General features: G+C 38.5%; 1 protein-coding gene across 6 annotated transcripts in view; it reads left to right on the top strand.

Moving 5' to 3' along the window:
* Positions 1-25,826, top strand: part of LIN28B (lin-28 RNA binding posttranscriptional regulator B) — a 97,700-nt gene that overhangs the window by 60,689 nt on the left and 11,185 nt on the right. For all 6 annotated transcript variants that reach the window (XM_028723054.2, XM_028723055.2, XM_028723060.2 and 3 more), the window contains one exon: positions 2,706-2,890. In XM_028723054.2, coding sequence (XP_028578887.1) covers positions 2,706-2,890 — 185 coding nt within the window. The remainder of the gene's footprint in view (positions 1-2,705; positions 2,891-25,826) is intronic.

The following is a 25,826-nucleotide window of genomic DNA, read 5'->3' as shown; positions in this document are numbered from 1 at the left end:
AAGCATTTGTAACCTGAGGCATTTGTAACCTGAGGCATTTGTAACTCGAGGTACCATTGTATATGGCAATTGAAAAGGAGTTGAATTCTGCTAGGTCCTTTAGCAGACGTTCCATTTGAAATCATTGGTTTGGTTATAGGCCAAAAAGGATTTGGAATTCCAGGAAGAGCCAGATGATTGGCTAGAGGGTTCTGAGTAGAGTGGATATAAAGGCAGGCACAGGGTGAGTAGTGGGGAGTTTGTAGTCAGTCATTTGGTCAGAGGCTGAAGAGTACAGGAAGAGGCAGATGGGAGCAGAGAATTGCTGAGGGAAGCCAGGCAGGAGATTCCAAAGCAGTTGCCTAGGAGAGCTCCTGGCCAGAATGACAGCAGCTGTCATGTCAGTTGATCACAGGAAGCAGGAAAGACTTCAGAGACACAACTGTGACATCTGTGTGGCTGATTTTCCAGCACCTGACCTGAAGAGGGACTTCAGAGGAAAGCAGAAGCAAGCCTGTCAGGGAGAAAGTAGCAACCTCAAGTGGCGGAGTCCAGTGAGTGACAGCTAAGGGACTGTCCTACCTTGTAAACTTTCAGTGAGCCCTGATCAGAGAGAGGCCTTCACTCACCTAGGTAACTGAGGGAAGAGAAACTGAGAATTGGGTTCCTAGTTTTGCATAAGGCGTGAGAACTAGGGCAGGTATGGTATGTAGCCACCTCTCTGGAAGCAAGAATTATCAGTTTGAAGGCAACAATAACATCTTTTTAAGTGAATGCAACAGATTAAAAGTAACTGTTACCTATTGAAGCAGTTCTCAAAGTGCTGTTAAATAAGGTAACTGCAAATAAATCCTATATATCCTTTAAAAAAATACTACGTTATATTTATCCCCATGTAAACTGTGCTCCTCAGTCACCAAACACTTCTCTCTTTTGTGGTGCATGGAGAGACATTACCCCGGCAGGAAAAGACTTTGAAAGCAAAGATTGTGCGATCACAAGCATTATTCCTGCTTGCAAAGGGTACACATGTGTCAAGGCCACAGCACTGGCAGACATCCCCCCCCCCCCAAGTGCCCACCCACCACTTCATATGGCCATTAAACCCTGGTTTATAGCGCTACTTGCACAAACAGGAAAGAGCTGCCTTGAAACCTTGTGCTCATATGCTGCCCACTTCCCTCTCCTTCTCTCACGTATCCAGGAGAAATGCTTTCCTTGAATTATCCAGGGATTATGGGTTAAAAACAAAACTCTGATCAGAACAAAACAAAAAAACCGTGAACTTCAAACATTGGTTTCTGATGCTGTCTTGTTAAACTTAACCAGAGTTTGTTTTTAAGCCATGATCCCTGGCCTAGGTGAGGGGAGAAGTTGGCTAGCATTCAGGGAAAGTGAAACTAAATTCTGGCAAAGTCCTTTCCCTGACCATGCTGGAGAGAGGAGAAGGGGAAGTACCGTATTTTTTGCTCTATAAGACTCACCTTTTCCCTCCTAAAAGTAAGGGGAAATGTGTGTGTGTCTTATGGAGCGAATGCAGGCTGCGCAGCTATCCCAGAAGCCAGAACAGCAAGAGGGATCGCTGCTTTCACTGCACAGCGATCCCTCTTGTTGTTCTGGCTTCTGAGATTCAGAATATTTTTTTTCTTGTTTTCCTACTCCAAAAACTAGGTGCGTCTTATGGTCTGGTACGTCTTATAGAGCGAAAAATATGGTATTTGAGTCTTCCTGCAATGCTAAGGTATGGTTTAGTGTTGTGTGAGAACTGGGGCACAGTGCTTAAAGGATTCATTCTTTTTAGTTTGTAAATGGCATTCCAGCTATTTATTCTTTTCATTTAGAAGTTGCCGTTAAGTTTTGTATTCTTAGGAAACTGACAGGGTTCCTAATGAAAGTAAATCCTAGAAAGTCATTGAAATTGCTGTTCCGCTTCATAACCTTAACAGTAATAAGTTTAAAATGTATGCTTTTATGGATCAAGCAAAAAGAAAAAAATCTATACTGAACTCATGGTAGCATAATAGATTTACTGGTGATTAATTGTAATGTGATTTCATTTGCCATTTTCATGAGAGGTTTTCCCACTTCTGTTATGGATGTGTATGGAAGTTGCGTTGGTTTGAAAAATTGATATTTCCACCCCTTTGCCTTTGTTCTGAAAGTGCTGTTCAATGTCTAAATAAGAAAGATTCAAAAGTGAACCTTTTCTACTGTTGACATTCCATTTAAGGAAGTCTTTTCACTTCTGTTTGTTTATCTAAATAAATAATATGATAATATGAACCAGAACTTTTTTTTTTGGCAACACTTTAAAATACACTTTAGCTAGCCAGTGTTTTTCAAGAGTTTCTCTGTGTATATATTTAGAGCTTATGAACCAGTTTTTCACCAGCAGGTACCCAGTTGTTCATAAAAAAAAAAAAATCCATAATAATTCTTAGTTACATCCACCATGAAGCCCTGCTGAAATCCACATATAATCTGCAAACACAATGAAATTGCAGTGTAGTGTCCTAGGTACCCTTTGTTCTGCTAGAAGTTCATTTCAATGAATTAAGCAAAAAAGATAATTAAATGTGCCTAAGTGTGTTCATAAAAGGAGTCAGTTTTTATATTTCAGAAATATAATTATGTTGTCAGGTTTTGTTTTGTTTTTTGGCACACTTCAGTATTGTTCTATTTTCTCTTAAGTTTATGGTAACTAAGAATATGTTTCCTGTTCACAGAGCAAGCTTTACATGGAAGGATTTAGAAGCCTAAAAGAAGGAGAACCAGTGGAATTTACTTTTAAGAAATCTTCCAAAGGACTTGAATCAATACGGGTAACAGGTCCAGGTGGGATTCCCTGTTTAGGAAGTGAGAGACGACCCAAAGGAAAAACAGTACAGAAAAGAAAACCAAAGGGAGATAGGTAAATATTCCCCCCCCCCCCTATTTTTACTTCTTTTGGAAAACTTTTATTTGCGGTGCTTCTCTGTAGACTCAGATGCAGCTGATATGGATGTGAATGGTTTAACTTGTGATTCTGGAAATGGCATATTCTGATTCCTTCCATGAGGAAGAGCTGTAGCTTGGTGGTTTACATGCAGAAGGTTTTGAGCTCAATCATTGGCCTCTCTGGGTAGGACTGGGTGAGGCCTGATCTGAAACCTGGGAGAGCCAGTTCCAGGCAGTGTTGATAATAATTATCAAGTTGGATCAATCTGTCCCAGATGTACAGCATGGGTTTGCTTTGTGGGACTTTCCATATGTGTAAGAGCGCTCTTGCCATGATGATTGGTTGCATTTCACATTAGGTTCTGGCACTGGAAATGGATTCTAGTTTTCCTCACATACATGTACTGCGCTGTATATATGTCCTGCCACATGTCTTTGGCTCATAAAGTAATTTTAGTGTTACATGCAGAGGTCAGCATGTTCTGCTAGCTCATATTGGTTAAAAAATTTCTTTCGTATTATGCAACAGAATAATGACAGGTCCTAAGTATTTCAGGACTTCAGGCGGGCTAAGAATAGAGATAGAAGGGGGCAAGGCAGAGAGAGAAAGAGCTCCTACCAGAGGCAGGTGTGGTGAAAGAATGCTCAGCTGAGAATGGAACCCATTGAGAAGACTACTGTGTAGATTTCTGTAATAATTATTCAGATAATGTCAGCTGTTGCGGTGTTATGGGCAGAGCGTTTGTGTGTGTTGAAATCTGAAAATGTGCTTCTGGAAAAGCCAAAACAGAAAATATAGAGATCTAGGTTGGTTTATGGTTGGTTTCACTAAACTTTAATGTAGTGTGTTTTATCCATTTTAAGTTAAAATTATAATAATATATATATATTATAATTTTTTTATTTATACCCCACCCATCTCTCTGGGTTGCCCCAGCCACTCTGGGTGGCTTCCAACACAAATAAAAATAATAATAAAACATCAAACGTGAATAGTAACAACCTGATATCCAATATAAAAAGTCACAAGAACTTTAAATTAAACAATTTATATCAAATAAAGCAATATTCAATAACCTGTTAGAATCTAATAGTAAACAGTAAAATTAAACAACAGCAAATAATAATTAAACAGTTAACAATTACAATAAAGAATTACTAATCCATAATCAATAAAAATAATAGAAAATCACAATGCATAAAATACAAATGCATAAAACATACAAAACCAAGTCACCCTATGAAATTATGTGGAAGAAAATGAAAGGACCCATCACTAGCACAAGAAAACCTGGCCTCGCCTGACAGGGGCTTTGACAGGTGCAGAGATGCACTTAGTCTTTCTAGATGTCTCTTGTTTCCCATCATAAGAAGCTATAGCTCTGACCTATAATACATAAATAAACCTGTTTTCCAGAACAGAGTGTCTACACTGTGGGCTTCCCATTGTTTGTAGACTTCAGCTGACTATAAATCCCTGACAACTAGCCAACAGTATCTGGAAGACCACATGTTCCCTATTTCTGGTTTAAACAGAGTCATACTATTGCAAAGGATAATTTTACGTATGTTTGCTCATAAATGTAGGCATTTCCTCCTTTCCTATGTGCATGTTGATGCAGACACTACCCACAGTGCCCATTTACTCCCAGTCTTTTGTCTGCGTCTGTCTGCATCATCCATTCGTCCACCTAGTTATCTTCTTCCACCCCAGATAGTCCATTAGTCCTAACCGGCTTAGCAGCGGGTTCTGCAATGGCCGGGCGGACCAGATTTAGGACCCCGGTGGGACAGATCTGGCCTGCGGACCGTAGTTTAAGGACCCCTGCGTTAAGCAAATTCTTCTCTTTGATTCACATTTATTTATAGTATTTAGTATTTGTTCTCATAGCGTGGAGCCTTTGTCAAGAAGTGCATTCAGAGAAGGGTATGAGAAATGATTAAAATTACATTGTTTTTCAAAGAATAGTCTTCGGTGGCTTTAGAGGTGGGTAGAATTGCTTTCCACCCTTTAGGTTTTGGACAGTTTAAATGCTGATCAATGTAATGGAGTTCAGACAGGTTGGGAAACAATAGCAAACCACAGACTGCTCTCGTTTCATTGCCTGCCATTAATGCTGCAGTACCCTTTACATCAAAGTTAACTGGGCTACTTTGATTTCGTCTGTCATATTGATATGTCTGATACATGCACTTTAAATGGCTTGCATGTTGAAAGATGATTTTAAAAAAATAATCCTATTTAGAATTATCACAAATTGATAGAGCTGCATCTGCCAGCATTTATGTTGGAGAGAGTAGCCACAATCCACATCCCTGTGCCTGTGGCAAAAGTCCTATTCAGCTAATACTCCTTGTGGAGTGAAAGCAGATATTTATTTATTCTATACTAACAAAACTAAACTACCATTCCCATTGGCTCTACTAAACCTTCTTGCCACTATTCAGCCATTTACATTTATTTATCACAAGATTATTAGGTACGCAAGCTGATCTGGTTAACAGTACAGTGTTTTTTTTACACTTCAATGACTTCACACTGTCGCTTCACACAACGTATATTCAGCTATTAATGTCTACTAAAATGGCATGGCTTTAAAGGAGCAGTTACCTACTACAGTCATACCTTGGATCCTGAATGTTTTGGCTCCCGAATGCCGCAAACTGTTCGGGTTTGTGAACTGTTTTTGGAAGCTGAACATCCGATTGGCTGCAGGAGCATTCTGCAGCCAACCAGAAGCCGTGCTTTGGTTTCTGAACATTTTGGAAGTCGAATGGACTTCCAGAATGGATTCCCTTCGACTTCCAAGGTACTACTGTATACTACTGTACTACTGTATATTCAAACCCTCTAGCCAAATTGCCCATTTTTTTGTCTCCATGCCCCTTAAGCTTCTGCAGCTTAACTCACTGCTGGCAGGTCCCACACTGACAGTTAAACTGGACCCTAACCGCACTAGACAGAAAACTTCTCACTTCAGATGCATGACAGTGTACATTGTAATACGAAGGTCAAAACACATCACACAGTGCCGATTAAGACTTAGACAAACAGTCCTAAATTAAAGCGGAGAGCCTCTTCTCTCCACATGCACCATGAATAAAAGGGAAGAAACAATTCTTGAGACAGGATGAATACCTTGTGGTCCTCTGGATGTTGTTGGACTCCCCATCAGACCCAAATAGCATGGTCTGTGATTGAGGATAATGGGAGTTACTGGGCGAGTCCTAATGTCGGAGGGAATATGATCAAATTTGGGCACCTTTTAACATATGTGGTGGTCATGCGACATATCAATTACTGTGGTCTTGGGTCACGGTATCCTGGAAGATTAGTGTAATAATCACAGGATAGACGGTCCCACGTGTCCCTCAGTTAGCGCTGTTAACTCTGCTTGAGGGAAGATTAAAAGAGCTGAAGTATAAATAACGCTATAACTCTGATCCTGGTTATAGTAAGACTTGTTATAACTCGTAAACGGAAAGCTTTAGACAATGTCTGCTTGGAAGCTTGGCTACAACAAAATGAACTAATAGGAAAAAAATAACCAAACACCTGAGATCATTGCGAGAAAATGAGGCTTTCTGGGGAACTTGTTGCAGGCTCGTTGCATATAAATTTAGAATCATCCATGTCCACAAACACTTTCTGTTTTGGCTTTAGAATTCAATGCCATGTTGATATTTAGAGGCGGGGGACTTTAAAAAGGGATGATAGGAGTTGTAGCCTAGTAACATCTGGTGGGCCACCAGTTCCTTATACCTCACTTAAAAGCAACAGATGGGAATTGGCTCCTTAAGAAGGCTATGAAAAGAGGTTGCTTTGCTAGAATTGGGAGTAGCTCTCAGGAATTCAACTACTTGTGTGGATTTGGTTGCCTTTGCCTCATAATTTTAGCACATGGTAGTAGTGAGGACCCAACTCTGGGAAGAATTAAATGTCTCACTCTTCCAATCATTCCCTCTTCCAGCATTTTACCTTGCTAGATGGAACAATTCCCCTCTTTTGCCCCACTGTTCTGAGGGTTCCCCTGACCCTCTGAGAGCTGATATTGGGGGACAAGAGAGGTTGGAAAGTCCCATCACACAAGTGGGCTTCTGTTGATGGGGCTGGTTATGTGAACCCTGTTCTCTAACATGCTAGTCTGTTATATCCGTGAACTGAGTAAGCGTAGTGTTGAGGACTTGCAAAATTGCTGTGGAAGGGTTAAAGTGTGGGTGGAGTTGATTTTTGCTTTTTTATTTTTAATTAGAAAAATAGAATGCTGGAAAGCCTGTATTCCAGTCCCCATTCACTAGATGGCCTGGCTAGCTTGCTCCTATCGATCAGCCTGACCTACGTCAAAAAATGCCAAAACACTACTTTGAGCTCCATAGTAGACAGGCAAGATGCAGAATTAACTCTTCATAATTTGGAAACCAGAAAGTTGATTGCTGGGTTAGCTTGAGCCAAGCAGGATTGATTTCTAGTCTTACATTTTTAAACATAAGCATTATAATGATTTATTAAGCCTCTTTTGAAGGAGTGCTTAATTTGTGCAACTAAAGTATGGTGAAATGTTTTGAAGAGAGAGACACTTTGTTTTTCTGCAAGCAATCCAAAGAGAAGCTGCATAATTGTTAAAATGCAGCTAAAATGAAACTGGTTGCATTGTCACTGATAAGCAGACTGACCCAATGCCCCAACATTTTAAAGGAATCCATTGTTTAGAAATAAATAGCTCTAAAGACACATCATTGACAACTGAAAACCTCAGTAAACAGAATAGAAGAAAATAAAACATGTAAACCCATTAAGTGACCTTAATTAGATTTCAGAATTATTAAAGCACAATTGCAGTTCCCCCTCTCCCACCCCTGGTATAAAGGCAGATTTTGGTAATATTTTATAACGAATATGTTGAAATTCGTGCTAGCCATTTTAGGCATTTTTAAAATAGGAGAATTTCAGCAAGTTTCAATAAATGTTGTAGTGGGCTTGTGCTTTCTAAGACTTGTTTTGTCAGATTTTGGAATTTGCTTTTTAGTGGTTTCTTTTGTAGGAGAGAAATCTTTCAGGCATGAATTGATAGTCCAGATCTTTTGCGGTCTGTCTCTTCTAACCTATGACCCTTGTTCCTACAAGGTCAACATCTGAGGGCAGGAGATTAAGATAGTTTAAAGACTGGAATGGGAACTGGAATGGAAAAATTAGCCAGCCTATTTTGGTTGCAAAACATCAAAGTCTCCAAACCATTTACTTATTTTTCAATGTAGTTTAAGAGTAACAAGTTAATTAATTATACTGTGCTTGGCAAATATATGTCTGGAATTAAGAGGACCATCATGGAAGAATTTTTGTTTTGCATTAAATATAGCAAGCATATTGTGTTACACGTACCGTAAAGAGTCTTTAGCAGTTTGCAATATAACTTGGAATCTGGTCTTGCAACTTCTTTGCCCAATTACTTCTCATTCTCATTAACTGCAACACTGACACCAGTAACACAAATTTCCTGTGTAAGGATCTAACCACGATTGTGTACCCAGTGACTCCTGAGATCGTGTGCTGAAATTGCTAGTATGTTTCCTAATTAAAGTTTAATTATTAAACCAGTGCCTCTTGTGCCGTTTCTTTACAAATGCAAATGTTCTCTGTGTAGTGGTATTGTCCATTACATAAAGAAATCAACCCCAACCAAGACATTGGTAACAATGTATGTGCCATTACATGAAATATTGGTCCTCCATCTGCATAAGTGTGTTTAAGGCACATGCATTATGTGCATGAGTTTGTATATGCACATGTACATAGACTCCAATATCAGTTGTAGAAGCAGTCTTTTTTTATGAACAAAATGCAGGCTGCTAGTAGTTTCCTTGCCGTTGCTGTTTTTAAAATATAAATCTCACATGGGCAGAAAATACGCTTTGTTCTTTCATGGAAAAAGGAGGAGACTATGCTCAATGTATAAGCAATTTTTATGGAAAAGTGCTGTTTCTTCTATCATTCAGAATCTGATTGATATCTTTATAGACTTCGGTGGTTTTCTGATTGTTACTCTGCCACCAAAAAAGATTTCAAATTTAAATAGCTTAAACTACTGTTGGGAAATGTATATATAAAGAGGTTTTGCCACTGTCCCTGTAATCACGTGGCTTCACCTGCCTCAAACAAGGCATGGGCAGCTGCAGGAGAAAACGTTTCTGTATAAATAACTCATGTTTGGTAGAATCCTCCTTTCTCCTGAGACAGCTATACATGGTGCGGATGTTGGGAGATTGCGTGTCTCCCAGGCAGGGCCAAGCAGCACCCAAAGCGCCCCCCCCCCGCGCGCGCTCAGTGCCTCTTCACATACAAAGGGTAGTTTATAAGGAGCTGTGAATTAGGAAAATATAGGTTATAATGTATAAATTCTGTTGGCCCATAAAATGTTTGAGAATAAGTTTGTGCATAGTTTTTCACAAGAGCTTCTGTAAATTGAAGAACTTGCTTGTTTTTGCAGCCCTTTTGTAGATCCATCTAAGGTGCTATATTGTGTTTTGTTTCAACAGACTAACATGGCGAACATTTTGGAATAATGCCCTTAACTACCAGTGACTGAATAGGGTTTGGATGTGCACATAAAAAAGGAGAATATGTGTGACTTGTTTCCTAAATGGAGGGTGTTCTAATAACGAATTATTCTATTATAGAAGTCTAAAAAAACACACACACAAAAAAACCCCTAATTTCTTAATTCTGCCTTTGCAAATTGGTTGGCTTTTTCCTCTAGCCTGTGCATCTGGAGAAAGGGCACCAGTGGTTCTTGCTTTTGTATATGCTTAGCTATTTAAATGCACATAAATTAATTGCCTCTGACAGCAGTTGTAAACTAAGAAAACACACTGGGAGGTGGTCCCTAAAGCACTGTTTCTCAACCTGTGGCCCATGGGCTTCATATGTAAACCTGAAATAATGATTGCTTACAGTCTTTAACTGGTATGATGAATACCTCTTACAACTTTTTTGATATGTTGGCATGTTTTGGCCCTTGCAACTAAACACTAGAAAAGTCTTACATTTTGATACTTGAGAACCACTCTCTGGCAGCGAGTGATGGTTCCGATCACTGTTGCACCACGAGGTGCTTGCACAGGGACCTCCCCCGGAGTGTCCCCCACAGCTTGCCTCTGATGCACGACCTTCAGCACCTGAGCATCAGAGACAAGCTGCAACAGTCACTAAAACCAACTCCTTGTACAAACACCTGCAGTGAACCACCACTGGATCTGCTGCTAGTGTTCGTGAACCGTGTGACCAGGAGTGATTAGAATTTGGGGTGGGGGAGTATCTAATGCTCCTTGAGTAACTGGATGCTTTGTAGAATAATTTTTTTATACCTTATGAAGCAATATCCTGCAATCAGATGATTGGTGTTCTTAACATTCCTGTAACAAAACTGTGAATAACTCTTAAATATTTAGAAGTACTCTAAATGTTTCAACAAATTGCACATTAATAGGGGTGATATGTCCTTTTTTTGCTGGGATGCCTCAAGTATAGGTTATAAAACAGTCAATGTTGCAATTAAAAGGCATGAAGCCGATGGCTGTTGAGGGAAGTCAGCAGTTTGGAAGGTCCAAAGCTCATGTGACAATAAATGGATGGGACATTAAACCTAGTGAACCTGGACTTGTAGGTTGCTATACCTAAAAGACTGGGAACCACTGTCCTAAGCAGTAATTCTAGAGTAGTTTTTAGTTGCAAGCCCTGAGTTCTTACAGGACTAGAGGGAAGAGGAAAAGAACATCATTTGAACAGTGTGGTTTCTTTTTTATACAAAGGTGATGGTACAAAAGTATTTGACTTACTATGTGATGGACAAGATGCTGTAAAAGGTTGTTCTCATCAGATGCAGGTGAGGAAAAATATTGCTGCTTACAACCATTAAAGAAAGATAAAAAGCCAGTTTGTCAGAGAACAGAGCTTGATCCTTTTCAGACAAACAATATATTCAAGGGATGAGAATTCATGATGCCCTAAGGACCAACATTATGGAAAAATTCAAAGCTTGAACAATGAGTGACTCTTGGTGGTTCAATCTGACTCACCACTAGTACCCTGAGAGAGATTATTCAGATGTTTTCTTTGGATGTAATGGTAACGGCACTTACTGAAAACAAGTTAGTAAATATAGGGAAACCAAGATTTGCCGAATGCTTAGTAGAATATATGAAAAAGGAAATTTTCTTAATCTGGTGTTCCCACCCACATCAATTTCAGAAACATTTTAGGTGTTTTGTTTTATCACTTATATGTTTGCTGTCCTGGGCTCCTTTGGGAGAAAGGTGGCATATAATTAAAATAATAAATATGAGTCCTTTTTAGCAACTGCTATGTGAAACCAAAACATTGCTTTCAACAACATAGATTTTATTTGATGTATAGGGATGCTGGGATGCTTGAGAGGATGAATAACTTGAATTCTTGAGAGAACTGGAGAGCATTTTACTTAAATTCACTCAATTTTGTAAGTTTAGCTATCCATCTATTGCTTGCTCTTTAAAAGAACCATACTATTTTGTTGATGTTAATAATACATTTTCATGTTATTTCATGAAATCATTGTCCCATTAAAACTGTTGTGCACTATCCTATAATAATAGCTCCTTCAAGAACCATAGCATTGTGTATGTGTTTGGTACATATATAGGTGTCTTGTGGTTGCAAAAGAGAAACTCTGGCTAGTTGTAGTATGCATAGATGGCTGGTTGGCACTAGCATCTCTCTGTCCTACTACAAATTGTCACTGGTAACCAGAAACTTATTGTTCTTATTTTTGAACTTTTAAAAACAGCTTCAAACCAGCATGTTTATGGAAACTAGTTTGAAAAGCATGACACTGAATGACAGGTAACCAATAAATAAACAATCCCCAAACCAATCAGGTGGATAGAACTTATCCCTTCCTGACATTATTCCTATGCCTACATCAAGATTTGTTAAGATCAGAAGTTATTTTATATTACAGAAACAAACATTATTTTAAAGTATATATTACTTAAATATATAGAAAGCTGTCGGTGATGCATTTTGACTTGCAAAAGCCAGCAAGCCTTATTTGGGGTGAGCATCCCACATTTGGAGAATCATCGCCGAAAAGGCCTGTTCTCATGTTGTCACCCTCGGGACCTCTCACGGAGAAAGCTCACGAAGAAGGACCTCAGATGATGATTGTGCAGGCTCCAGGTTGGTTCCTATGGGGAGAGGCGGTCTTTGAGGATTATAGAACTTGGCATGCGTAATTGCTTTGCAGACAGTTGTATCATCTTCAGTGTTATTGCCACCCTTGTATTGTCAAATTGGCAGAATAGAATTAAAACACACTATTCTTAGACAACCCATTGGTCACTTTCCAGATAGTACATAAATGTTTCTGGAAGAAGGGAGATAATGGAGAAAGCAGTCAAATGGTTTTTAAATTTACTCTTGTGTCTGTCTTTAAATATGGAAGATGGAATTCTTCTTGGGTCCCTGAAATCTTGTACTCTGTTTCCTGATGGGAGCCCACCAAGCCTTCTGTTGGTTGTGTTGCCTATAGGATAGCTGCACTCCTCTGTTCACCGTTGTTTCAGGATTCCTTGCCCTGCCATTTATAGATGCTGGCTATTCATTATGTGTTCAGGAAACCTGTGGCAAACAGCATTTCCACCCTGCCCCCCACCTTTTCGCGCTGCTTATTCTCTCCAATTTATTGGCATTGGCCTCTCTGTCTCGCCAACATTCAAGATCGACTTGTCATTCTGCAAACTGCATTTTCCGTTCAAGGGAGTCTCCTGCAGAGGATCCCAGCTGCTTCCACTTAAAACACCCAGAAACTAATCCTCCAGAATCAGCTTGAGCAGGCCAGCATCTGTCTTTCACATTTTGGTCCCCTCGAGGTGCCTCAGATAATGCTCTGCACCACAGTCAGGGCTGCAGTTCCTACCTTTTGGCCAGCCTTTTGATTCCAAGTCTGTTCCCAAACCCTTTTCTCTCTTTCTTCCAAGTTTTACTACAGTCAAAGTAATAAAGCCATTTTCTCTTAGGAATATTCTGGTTTATAGACAGGTTTTAAAACCCACTAGCTTCAAGTCAGCCTGCCTTCATTATGTGGTTACCACAAGATCAGTTCATTTATGAACATCCACTAGTTTGTGGGTAGGGAAAAAAAATTGGAGAAAAACATTCATGAGGAAAGGGATTGCCCAACCTTTTAGCAAGGGCAGCATTTGTACAACCTGTTTAGATAGCAGAGGCTTGCATGCTGCATCTGTGTGTGTGTGTGTGTGTGTGTGTGTGTGTGTGAGAGAGAGAGAGAGAGAGAGAGAGAGAGAGAGAGAGATGCAAATTAGTTTGGTGCATGTTTAGCTGTTTTGGGGGATATGGTACCTAGAGTGGTTTAGAACTTTTCTGGTGCTGGCTGGCTACGCCAAAATCCTTACTATTAAGTTTTTATTTCATTTAGCTAATTTATTTTCACAAGATTACACACACACACACACACACACACACACACACATTGTTTCCTACTCTAATATTTAGATCAAGGCCAGACGCTCCCAAATTCAATATTTTCTTACTAGTTTGATTATCGAAGTGACATCCGTTTAGCTCAGTTGGTTACAGCATGGTGCTGATAACGCCAAGGTTGCAGGTTCAGTCCCTGTAAGGGACAGCTGCATATTCCTGCATTGCAGGAGGTTGGACTAGATGAGATCTGTAGGGTCCCTTCCAATTCTGTGATAAGGAAGAACAAGCCAGTTAACACACTTAAATTTCAAGGATTTCATTCCTCTCATTCTCCTGCAAGGCTGGGAGGAGTACTGTTTCAGAGTTTAGTTTCACTTTTGTGTTCCCAGGGACCCTGGTTTATATAGCAAACTCTCTTAAGTTTCATAACAAGGAGATAACATGTGCTATTATGAAACTAGCTTATTAAATTAACCCACTGTGTTGAGTTTTTTTAAAACCAGGACCCCTGGGTTGAATGTAATGATGATTCAGAGTTCAGTAACGCTAAACTCTAGCAGAGTCCTCTAACCAGCCCTGTGCAAAGAGGGAGGGCACCATGGAGCCAATGGCTAAGTCCAGTATTCCTTATACCAAATCACCTCCAATCTGGGAGCTGTAAGAAGAGGGGTGCTGGCAGCGATTATAGCTAAGACACAACTGACCTATCCTACATTTTTGCAGCCTTAATTTTTTTGTTGCAACTGGTTCCAAGTCCATTTTAATCTCTCAGACATAAAAAAATGTAGCAAAAGTTTAATCGAAACCAGTTGCATTGATTCTTGAAATTAGAAACAAAGGAATAATTTTCAGAATTTCTAAAGCTTGTCTTCTCCTTATGCTTTTATTCAGTAAATGTTTCAGTAAAATAAAACTGATTGAGATACTGTTTCAGTTTAAAAGCAGCTACCTGGTTGTCACTTTGTTTTAAAAAAAAACTGTTTAGAAGTTTTGCACATATTTATGGCTTGAATGCAACGGTAGCTGAATCTACCACAGTTCTGGGCACATAGGCTAGAAAGATGTGTTTATTTCTATGGTCATTGAATAAAGCAGCCTGCAGATAAGGATTGAGATGGGGTTACCTGCCTGCTACTTTCTCTGGCTGCTAGCTCTTATTGCTGTGGCTGTTCCACCTGTGTGAATGCACTTACGCAATGGTGGCAAGGATGCATGAAAAGATTAGGAGGCGTCATTGATTTACACGAATACTTCATTTCACGTTTGCCTGAATATACATGCATGTATGGCGTGGCAGCTGCGGCTGCCCTATCCTTACTTGTATTGCTCTAATCCCAGGATAAATTGAGGTAACTGAGAAGCAGCAGGTGCAAGACTGAGCAGGTGACCAGGCAGGCAACTGCCTTATTGCAAGGCTGGAATAAAGTTTTGGCATCACATGAACTTTCAGTTTCTTGCTTCAGTGGTGACATTTGATAGTCATTGATAAAAATGAGGAGAACAGTAGACCTTTTAACTTGGCAAGATAGCTACCCAAGCGTGGCCTACTTAAACTTATGTTGTTGTTTCATGTATTTAACATTATCTCCCCGAACCCATTATGTGAGGCAACCAGGAGAAGCAGAATTCTGTGTGCAAAAGGCACATGGGTGTGTATCTTAAATGCATGTTCACCTGCACTGCAGTGCTCACATGAGTCCAGTTGTGCTGCTTTGATGCATATGAAGCTGCCATTATATATAGCTAGTTGCACATGCTTAGGGTTGTATCAGGTAATTGTGAATCAAATTCGCATCATTTTCATGCTGGATTAGATTATATTAATATCCAAGAGCAGTAGATCTGTTGTGGGACGCATGCTTGCTTGCTTATTAATTTATTTATTTATTTATTTATTTATGGTGGTGTTGTTGTATTTTGAACTAATGTTGATGTCCTGTGGCTTTAATTTTAATATTGGAAAGTGCTTCAAACTCTTCTTGGTGGCCTGTGAAGTACTGACAGTTATTCGTGTGGCCTGCTGTCATGATGACATTTTATATAAAATTCAGAATGTTCCTTCTGTGAATGGAAGGGCTTCTTTCATTTGCAGAAGGAACTGTGATCATGAGAGGCAATTTTCATTCACTTCTCCTCTCCATACCACCTCTCACACTGTTCCACTCCCCCCCCCCCCACTATTGCACAAGTGGGATTCTGCACATAGGAACTCTGGATCCAAGCCCAAATATATAGAAATTAAGTCAACACCCGCCCTTATTCATGTATCATTTTTCTTGATGCAGTTGTTTCAGTACAGCTGAACTGAAAATTAGATCCTAATGGAAGAATAATGCCATACCTTAAATACTAGCAATTGTAATTTGCCAGTTCAGACAGTCCAAAATGTTGCAAACACTTTACAACTGTTCAAAACAATCATCATTTCTTTTCCAGTGGTCAGTAATCATTATTAGCATTAAACTGACTAATGTGTAGTCATTCCTACAAATTTTAAACTGAATATTAGCTGAATGCTAGGTTGAATTGAAAGATACCTTCTGTTCATGGAAGTCTAGCATTTGTTCATCAACCCTCTCCTACACACTAGAAGCCTTCAACTGCTCTTAAGATTTGTAGGATTCTCTGTAATTCTGGGAGGTCGTGCAGGGAGTTCAATAGATAGAGAGTGAAATTGGGAAACCTGCCTTACAGGAATGCTTTCCGCTTGTATGAAAGCACCTTTTCATACAGTCATTGATTTAAAGCAGGCATGGTCAAACTCAGCCCTCCAGATGTTTGGGACTACAATTCCCATCATCCCTGACCACTGGTCCTGTTAACTGGGCATGATGGGAGTTGTAGTCCCAAAAACATCTGGAGGGCCAAGTTTGGCCATGCCTGATTTAAAGTAATTGCCTTTTTCATCTTATACTTTACATAAAATCCAAACTTACATTCCAAATTGTAACTTCATTTTCTGTGGCTACTTCACAGCCTTCATCTCAGTTCCATTAAGAGCCATTTAAGAACTAAGGACTATAGGAAAATACTACGTTTTGTTGTTAGAATTTGAAGAGATATAAACACGGGTGCTTTTGTTATCTGCGTTTATTATGGTTTCTTAACCATCCCTTTCAAAAACAATGCGATTTAATTTTCAAGCTTCAAAAAGTTGTGTATAGTTCAAAGATTTGTACAAAGATGTATATGAAATGACCCCTTCAACCTTTTTGTTTTATGAGCGCTTGTGGCTTAGAGGCCAGGTTACAAATCAGGAAGTTGCAGGTTTAAATCTCACCTCTGCTATGAACTGACTAGGTAGCCCTGGCTCACAGTAGCTGGACTGATGGAGGAGTAACAGTTTTCTGTCCAGGAACCTATACATTCATTCATGCCAAGTCATGGCTTGGCTTGGTGTTGTCACAGGAACAGGATCACTGGATGGCCTTAGGCAAGCCACCCTCTCTGACTTTCCCATCTGCAATGTGGGGGGAAGTAATGACTGATTATACAAATTTGCATGGTTGTATACAAGCATTAAAACTAAAGAATGCATGTGGGGGGCTTTGAGCCCCTGGCAGTGTTGGCAAATGGGAAGTGCTGGTAAAGCTCGTCGTGAGACTCGTAATCTCAGGTTCATGGATTCAAGCCCCACATTGGGTAAAAGATTCCTGTATTGTAGGGGGCTGGACTAGATGATCCTTATGGTCCCTTCCAGTGCTACAATTCTGTGATGCCAAGTGTTGTTGTTTTCTGAATACCAGAAAACAAGAGAGCTGCACCAATTCACATGAAAAGGAGGGAATTCCCAAAGGTTCAAAATAAGTCTGGGCTATCAGGTGCGCTAAGTCAGGCTTGTTGCTCTTTCTCACATTACTCCCACACAAAAATACATAATAATAATTTATATGAATTAACGTATCTATATTATCAAACAAATCTTTATAAAATGTGTTGCCCTAAAAGCTATCCCCCTTTTACTATAAAATACTAGAGTTACTCTTTTCCACCACCTGTTTCAAAGGGTTATCACATCTTTACATGTATAATGCTTATTTTTCAAATTCTCACCAGGAAAACAAAATTTTTTCACGTGTGTGTCTCCTTTCTCATAAAAGATTACAGAAGATGACAAAATATCATTGGGTGTTATTCACAAACTGTTTATCAGCAAATAAAATAGGTTCTTTATTCTGTCTTTATAAGGTCCTATCTCTCATTATTTAATACAGCTAGAACTGTCTTCATTTCTTTATTGAAATGATTATAATATATTTTTCTCTGTAATCTGCTTTGGAATTTATTTGTAATAGTAAGCAGTTTAAGAATACTGCTTACTATTTTTTTAAAAACCTACATGTAGAAAACTTTTAAAACTAGAAAACAGACATTTAATGCTGCTATTGTAACAATGTATTCTAACAGAACATGAGTAGTTGTTTCTGCATAGTGACGGAAAAGTAATACTAAAACTGTTTAGGAGCTAAACATGCAGATTTTTATTTTTTGCCCCAACTCCTTTAATAGTAGAGAAGCCATCTTCTTTCACTTGCTTTTTCTTCCTGCAAATGTATTTCTTTCCAACTGCCATACAGATGCTTCATAAATTCAATCATTGGCTCAGGTGCTGAATCTCTCTTCTTCTTTGCATAAGTTTAAAACTTTATTTACCAGCATGTTTCCATGTAGACGCCATGAGTATATCACCAAGAAGCTATTTCCCAGAAGAACATAAAGATGGCTATATCTTCAGCCAATGCATGTGTTCCAGTGAATGGCTATTATAAAAAAAAAACACTTAGCACATGCATAATTTTAATTGAATTAATTAAAATGGAATTTGGCACTATTATGATATGATTTAATGCCATCCAATATTATTAAAATGCAAAGAAGGATTATAAGATGTGTGTATGGTCAAAATGTCTGAGGAAGTATGTATGAAATGAAGTCCCTTATATTTACTTTAAAGGGGGCGGGATAATTGAAAGCCTCTAGTTTGCAATTCCACATCCAGAAACTTCCATGTACCTTGTGAATGAAGGGCAAAAGGCTTGTAGGCACATGCAAGATTTTATTTGAACTTGTCATGTGCAGTTGACAACCAAAGCAATATAGAAATTCATGACAAACTTTAGCAGAGGTAATCTGCATGTTAACAACAAATTAAGATGCTAAAATATCTGAACATTCTTCACTCAAGTGTTTTTGCCTGGAGGTAAATCAATAAAACAAATATGATTAGTGTTCACTTCAGTTCTTTTATTTGTTGCATCAATTATATATTCAACTAGTATAATGGTTAAAACAATTCAGTTTTCTGTTTAAGAAAACATGGGAATAATCCTGATTAACTGCGAACAAGCTTCATGTCTCTTGAATTTCTATTTTTCAAAATCCCTGTGTTCTTTTTAAATACAGGTGAAGGCATTATTTTATACAATTGTTTCTTGTGTAATGCATTACACTTTCTTAAAGGGCGTTTTTAAACAACAACAACAACACTTACCTTTATAGTATTCTAAATGTCTTTATGGAAAAGGAGGAAGATAAAGAAGCCAAACTGAATGTCATACAGAATCTGGAGCCAACATGAATTCCTCTCTTTTCTTCCCCCTCCCCCCATCTCATTGTAAGGTTCCATCATGCGTGTCTCTTCTGAGGCTTCTCAATTGTTCACATAAAACTTGTTTTGTTTACTTGGGGGTGGGGGGAACCGACAAAAAGTATTTGTGCTTAAGTAGCAGCATTTGTCTGTTTTTTGCTTGTTGTAAAACTGGCTTTCAGACGATTTTCTTTTTCAGTGTTTGTGGTGTTTGAACTATTAATATTAATCCCCATTGCACTTGCTCTAAATGCAAATGGGATTTACAATTAAAACAATTATGTAAATATGCAGAACAATTTTTTTTAAGGCTCTGTTATGTGTACTTTGTGTCTTTTAGATTAAGAGGCATGGGCCATAATACTAAAAGTTATTTCCTAATATAAGCAATTAAAACGATCAATTTATTTAAAGGAAAAACTTGCCTTCTCATTATAACAAGAGTTTTGTTTTTGTATAATGTGTTAAGGTGCAGGTCCAGGAAATTGCATGTCAGATTTCCTGATTTAAAAGATCATACTGTGTGAGTGTTATTTTCCAGTGGTTTTTTTATTGAGAACCCCATTAACTAAGCTGTAATCATCTTAATATTATCAAATGTCATATTAGTGATATTTGCACAGTAGCATCTCTTTAAAAAAAATGAAAAACAAAGCTGTTTTGGTGCTAACTGAATTCATTCGACAGAGATATACTGTTATTTATGAAATTGGCTTAACTAAATTTTTACTTCTAAGCAACACTGAACACACTAATGGCTGTTGTTGTTGTTGTTTTTAATATTATAATCTATTTTGTCATTCCATCTTTAGTAATGTATGTCTGGAACCAGAAGAGGATAATTATATAAATGTTCCTGTGTTTTGCTTTCTCAAACACTAAATTTCCTTCAGATGACATTGTGGAGTTGGTGGCTTAACACATATCTTTATTTTTATAAGCTGTGCTGCCGGATATTCATTGATTTCCATTAGTTACTCCTGAATAAGTGTGCATAGGATAGTAACTTTTTTTTTTTAGTTTTTAATTTATTCAACTTCTTAATTTCCCCCAGCTTTTTAGAACACATGACACATTTTCTGAACATCTAATTTGTACTCCTTATACACATTTTGACAAAGCTTTAAAAACTCTTAACAGCAGAAACTTTTTACAGATCAGTTCCCCCAGATTCCATTTTGTGATCTGCTAGCATTTAAAGAGGAAAAAAGAGTTTTTGTTGGAGAACACTATTAAGTGAGTAATTCAAAGTTGTCTGCATACTGTCACTAGTGGATAAGTCTGGCAAAAATAAATAAATCTGGCAACAAATAGTATTGTAAAACCACACAAATGATAAGGCTGTTTGCCATGTATATTGGATTAATGGTCCAAATCGTATTATAGATCAGCTTGAAAAAGACTATAGTGCTTGCTTTCCTTCTTGCTTAAATCAGCTGAGCAGTAATTAAAGCCAACTATTTACAAGTCCCTTTGCACTGGAAAATATAGGCCAGAGGTGATGTAAAAGACAAAATAAATGTCATCTTTATGCTGGAAACAAATGTTAGCTATGTGCAATCCACTTTCGGCTTCAAGTTCAGCTTTTTCGTAATAATTTATATTGACTTTGCTTTCTCTTAAAATTTCTACTGCCCAGTTGCCAGCAGATCAGGGTAGGAAGTAGAAGCATCTTCCCAGCTCAAGAGCATAAAACTTAATCACATTTCATGAATGAATTCGTTTTTCTTACCTGACTTGATAGACAAGCAACTACTTTGGTCCAGTGGTTGACAAGTTTCAAAATGGTTTTAAAATAGTTTCAAAATGTGTATCAATTCTATTATCTCCAGGAACTGGAGATATGACGAGTTCTGTGATATGAAAATTATTGAGAACTTTTTTATTGTTGTGTGTAAGAATTCCTTAAATGTTTGCACTCAGTAGCTCACTGTCATGTACTGAGGACAGAAAATTCAACTGTTCTTATGCAGGGAAAGATGAAAACAATTTTAAGGAACCGCAGAAAGAGGGTGAAGGAAGTCGAGGTTCAAAATGTTAGAATTAGTGTTGAATGACTTGTGAAATGTTTTCTTTTTTTGTTATAATTGAAAATAATAACTAAATAATAAAATAATAATAAAAGAAAGAAAATACAACCTGTTCCTTTCCACTTTGAAATATGGATATGTTTTACATTTACTTGCAATTATTTATACAAATAATGAAGATGCCTCATTGTAGCTTTCAGAATCAGCCAACATGTTAATTTTTGTGTCAAAGAAAGCAAACTAGTACTGTATTCACTTGTTTGTATACACTAATAGGTACATTTTGAAGGGATATATTTAGAGATCTGGGGCAAATCAGCAACAATGTAAATCTATGAGTGGTTCTGTTCATTTTCTGCAGTATTTTCTTTGGATATGAAAGGCAACCTTGAATTAGGGTCATGGCTTTAGGTCTGATGAACCAGTTTTTAAATGCTTTTTAAGATACCTGCCATCTCTTTGTATACTTTATCTTTTGAATGTTTTGGGGAAAAGGGCTGCATCTCTTAGCTGGAGTTTTCCCCCCCAGTGAAACAATAAGAGAAATAATTTCCCCCTTTTTATTTTAGAAACATTTAGTGTAAAATACAAGTCAAATGACTTTGAGTTTCTCTGCTACATAAACCATTAAATTGCTATTTTTAAGAGCAGGGTTTACTCTGATGTTTCTACACATGTCAGTCCCGTTATGGTGCATAAAATGCTCAGTATAACCTTTTATATAACACATGAAAAGTTAAACTGAGTATTTGATGTGTTGTAACTAATTTTCTGAAGCTGCAGTATATATAGTTAAGGAACACTGTCTAAAAAGAGTTCATTTGTTTTGAACCTTTATTCCCACTCCTGCCCAATTTTATTAATTCACAGGTGATGCTATGATGCATCATTTGTGCATTCAAAGCAGTAACCCATTTTCATTTTGGTTAAATTCCTAGAGAATGGAGATATTTCAGGAAATGGCTGTGAACTGATAGGAATTAAATCCTAACGTGTTTAAATTGGTGAATGTGCGACACAATGCAGTCTTTCAACCACAAAGTCTGTTTGCTATGTGACAAACAAGAAGTACTGAATCTTAATTACAAAGTGTTTTATTTAGAAGGGAAGTGGAGAGTCTAAAATTCAAGCTGCATTTATTTGCAAATGACAAACAAACCCCTACACCTCAAACTTTCTTTATTTTTATTTATCTGTCAAGGGTAAACCCATGTGATCTGCAAAGGTTGATGAGGCCCCCTTGAGTAGAATCAAGAGCCCTGACAGCTGGCCAATTGGGAAGGTGAAATGGTTCAGTGAATTGGATAACGGCGGTACATACCATAGTGACTGATTAAATTGATTTGTCCATGGCTGCTGCCTACCTCTTTTCTGCTGCTGGAACACTTTAGCCTACTTTAGAACTCTCAAAGAAAAGAGTGGGGGCTGTACTGTGTTTCTGGGTGTATATGAACCTAAACAAAAGCAGCTGACCTAAATATGTGTTCCCATAAAAATGTTAACTTTATTTTGTCATTTAACTGGAGTTTATAGATTTTTCAGAATGAATTTGCTTCCCTAGTAAAGGTAATACGTTGAGTCCCATCTTCTCTAGCACAGGAAGAAAAATGAGGGTAGTGATATTGACTGAACTAATTATTTCCTCATACATTTCAACCTAGGCATTTATATTTCCTTCCTTAACAACCCTTAAGAAATGGGTCTGTTTGCTGTGGTGAAGGGGATGGTTTTAAGTTGTCTCGCTGTAACCAAATGGACACAGAAGCCAAAGTAATAGCAGAATGTTTAGTTGAGAAAGCAGGGAGGGCAGGCATGAATCACTATTTAGATAAACAAATGAAATTACTGAGGAAAATCTTGCAAATATATTTACTTAGATATTAATGCTGCATGGAGTAAAGATATAACATATGAGCAAATTAAAAATGATATAGTCTAGAAATGAATTTTGCCTATTTTGGGTTCCACTCCAAACTCAAAGAGCAGTTATTTATTTGGTTTCTAGTATTTGGAAAACAAAGATCTTGAGCAAATGTTAGTTGGGAAGCAGTAACACAGAATATGGATTACTCTGAATATGCACAGGTGAATGTGGTTTTATTTTATTTTATTTTATTAAGCAAAAGGACCATGGTCTGCCAAATTCAGTTCCTGTATCACATCAATTTTTTTCTGCTATGTCATATAAAGTAGATTTATTGCCTTAGCTCATGAGCTTCTAGGCAGGCAAATATGCAATTTGGTTCACACTAGTCTATAAGATGTTGTTCCACAGCATTGCTTCAAGTTTGTTGTGCATTGTAAAATCTTGGTGGTTTGGGGAGCAGGACTGAGGACAGTTTTATCGACAAGGCTTTCAGAAAGTAGTATAGCCACCAGGGAGTCTACTACAATATGGCAACTGACTAAATTCCCTCCTGTTTGGAGATGCAACTCTGATCCTAAAATTCCTCACTACACAGAGAGTCGTGGGGCTGCATAGAAGGTACATGGTCTCCTGCTACACAGTGAGCCAAGCATCCATATGTTCCCAAAAACCTTTGGAAGTCTGAAAAAGGGAGGGAGGGTAGTGGGTGGCTCACCACATCACCAAAGTCCTTGTTCTGTTACATAACAAAGGCCAACAGGCAGCATAACGGATAGTTAATGCCCCACTTGTCATGTAGAGAGTGCTACTTGCCATGTGGAAAGTGTCAGTATTTTGATTCTCCATCTCTCATCTTCCCCAAGCTCAATCTCCACCCACCCAGACATGTATACAAGCATATATTTGTGTTGCATGATTCCTCAAAAAATAATAATTCTTCAGAGTAGTCCTTCCAAAATATCTGATATAAATCCCCCCCATTTAAAATAAGGACTAGTTGTCCACATCTTACCTGAGAATCTTCTGCTACTCTATTCTATTTAATGCAACAAATAATTTTAGTAGCCGTGACCCTGGTTTTATTGTATGTGTGGTGCCCGATGATTTTTATGGTTATGGTTGTTTTTTGTTGTTGTTGTTCTCCTTCTGAATGATGCCATGGCATATGGCTAGTGCAATAAAAAGTTTAATTGGATTGGACTAGTTGTCCATTCCCCCCCCCTTTACAAATTCAGTTTCCCTCAAGGTTGTATAAAACCGTATGAAGTTAGCAAAGTGGACCATGCAACTCTGCATCATATGAAGGTTGCAACAGTTGTCTAAGTGTTATGATAAGGGTTGTTCCTTCCGTGGAAAGGAAATGCCCCCGCCAGCTGCTAAGGTCCCCAGTAGGGCAATGTGGTCAGTACAAAAAGCAAGCCTTGAGAAACAACTCCAAAACTACTTCTAATTGCAGAGAGATCTTGGGTTCCTTCGCTGGACTCTGAGCAGAAATGTAATCTCTCTGCATATGTTCATTAAAAGGTGAAGGAAGCTTAACAAATATACTGAAATTGAAGGGAAACATCTATCAGAGAAGGTAGACAAGCTAATCTTCAGTTCTGGTTTTCTAATGGATCAGTAGGACTCAGCATACTTAGTAGGGGACAGTTACTAAATCCAATTAAAGAGGGCTCCTAACCATGTTATAGTCCAGGGGCGGGGAACTTTTTTGGCTTGGCCCCATCCCATGGGCCAACTTTGGCAGGTGGGTGGATCAACTCACTTGTCAATCACATGATGTCACTATAACACCACTATGCTAATCAAAATGAGTGGGACGGTTGCTCTTCTTGTCCTTCTATCTTTTCAGTTTATTTTATAAACCTATTAAGTGTTTCACAGTTCAGGGAAAGACTATAAACAAATATTTTCAGCAGCTGTCTAAACATCAGGATGTTAATTGTCTGTCTGATTTCAGCTGGCAACTGATTCCAGGGGGCTGGAGCTGCAACACTAAAAGCCTGGCTTGTAGTACGAACCCTGTCAGAGGAGTAGTGTTGTTAAGCAGGTGGTAGAGCAGTAAAACTGATAGCACATTTTCAAAGCTAAGCAGAGTCATCCAGCCCAACCCCCCCCCTCAGTATGCAATCCCCCATCCAGTTTGAAACCATGCCAGACCATGCTTACCTTTGCAAATGTGCTAGCAGTTTTATTGCTGCAGAACTAGGATGAATTTATCATTACACAGTGGGGTGGTGCTTACAGAGAAAGAGAGTGGTGCATCATCCGCATACAAGTGACACTTTGCTCTAAATCCTTTAATGATCAGTGGCTTCATATAGATATTAAATAGCATCAGAGACAAAATAGTGTCCTGACGCAACCCATAACACAGATGCCAGGGAGCCAAAGATCATTTCCTCAGTGCTGTTCTCTGGAACAGACTCACCATGTAAGACTGGAATCAATATAAAAACAGTACCCTGGACGCCCACCCTGTAGAGCTAGTTCAAGAGGATATGGTATCAAAACATGGAGAGATTGAATAGAAGCAAGGTCTCACTCCCCTCGTCCCTCTCCCAATGAAGGAAATACAAAGGCAACAAACTTGGGCATAGCCAGGGGTTATGTTAGGGGGGCAGACTTTGTGTTGGGGAGGCAGAACCTCTGTTAAGTATTTTTATTAATTTACTTGATTGGGGGGGGGGGAGCTGCCCCTCTGGCCACCTTGGCTACACCCATGGCAACAAAGGCAATTCAAGCCACTGAAATGGGTCTGGATAATCAGTTTCAACTAGGAAGGATTGCAGCTGCTCCAACGCCCTCAATCTCCTTCCCAAGAAAATGCATATTAGTAACCAGTGAAAACCCAACTATCACATACTAGTGGATTCAAAGCAGAAGGCACCACCCCATCGTATAATGATCAATTAACACTCTGGACCCATCTAGTCATGCTCTGCCTGCTAG

The sequence above is a fragment of the Podarcis muralis genome, chromosome 3 (assembly GCF_964188315.1).
Source record: "Podarcis muralis chromosome 3, rPodMur119.hap1.1, whole genome shotgun sequence".
Classification (NCBI taxonomy): Eukaryota; Metazoa; Chordata; class Lepidosauria; order Squamata; family Lacertidae; genus Podarcis; species Podarcis muralis.
Note: the sequence above shows the minus strand (reverse complement) of the source record. Positions and strands in the feature narration are given on the sequence as shown.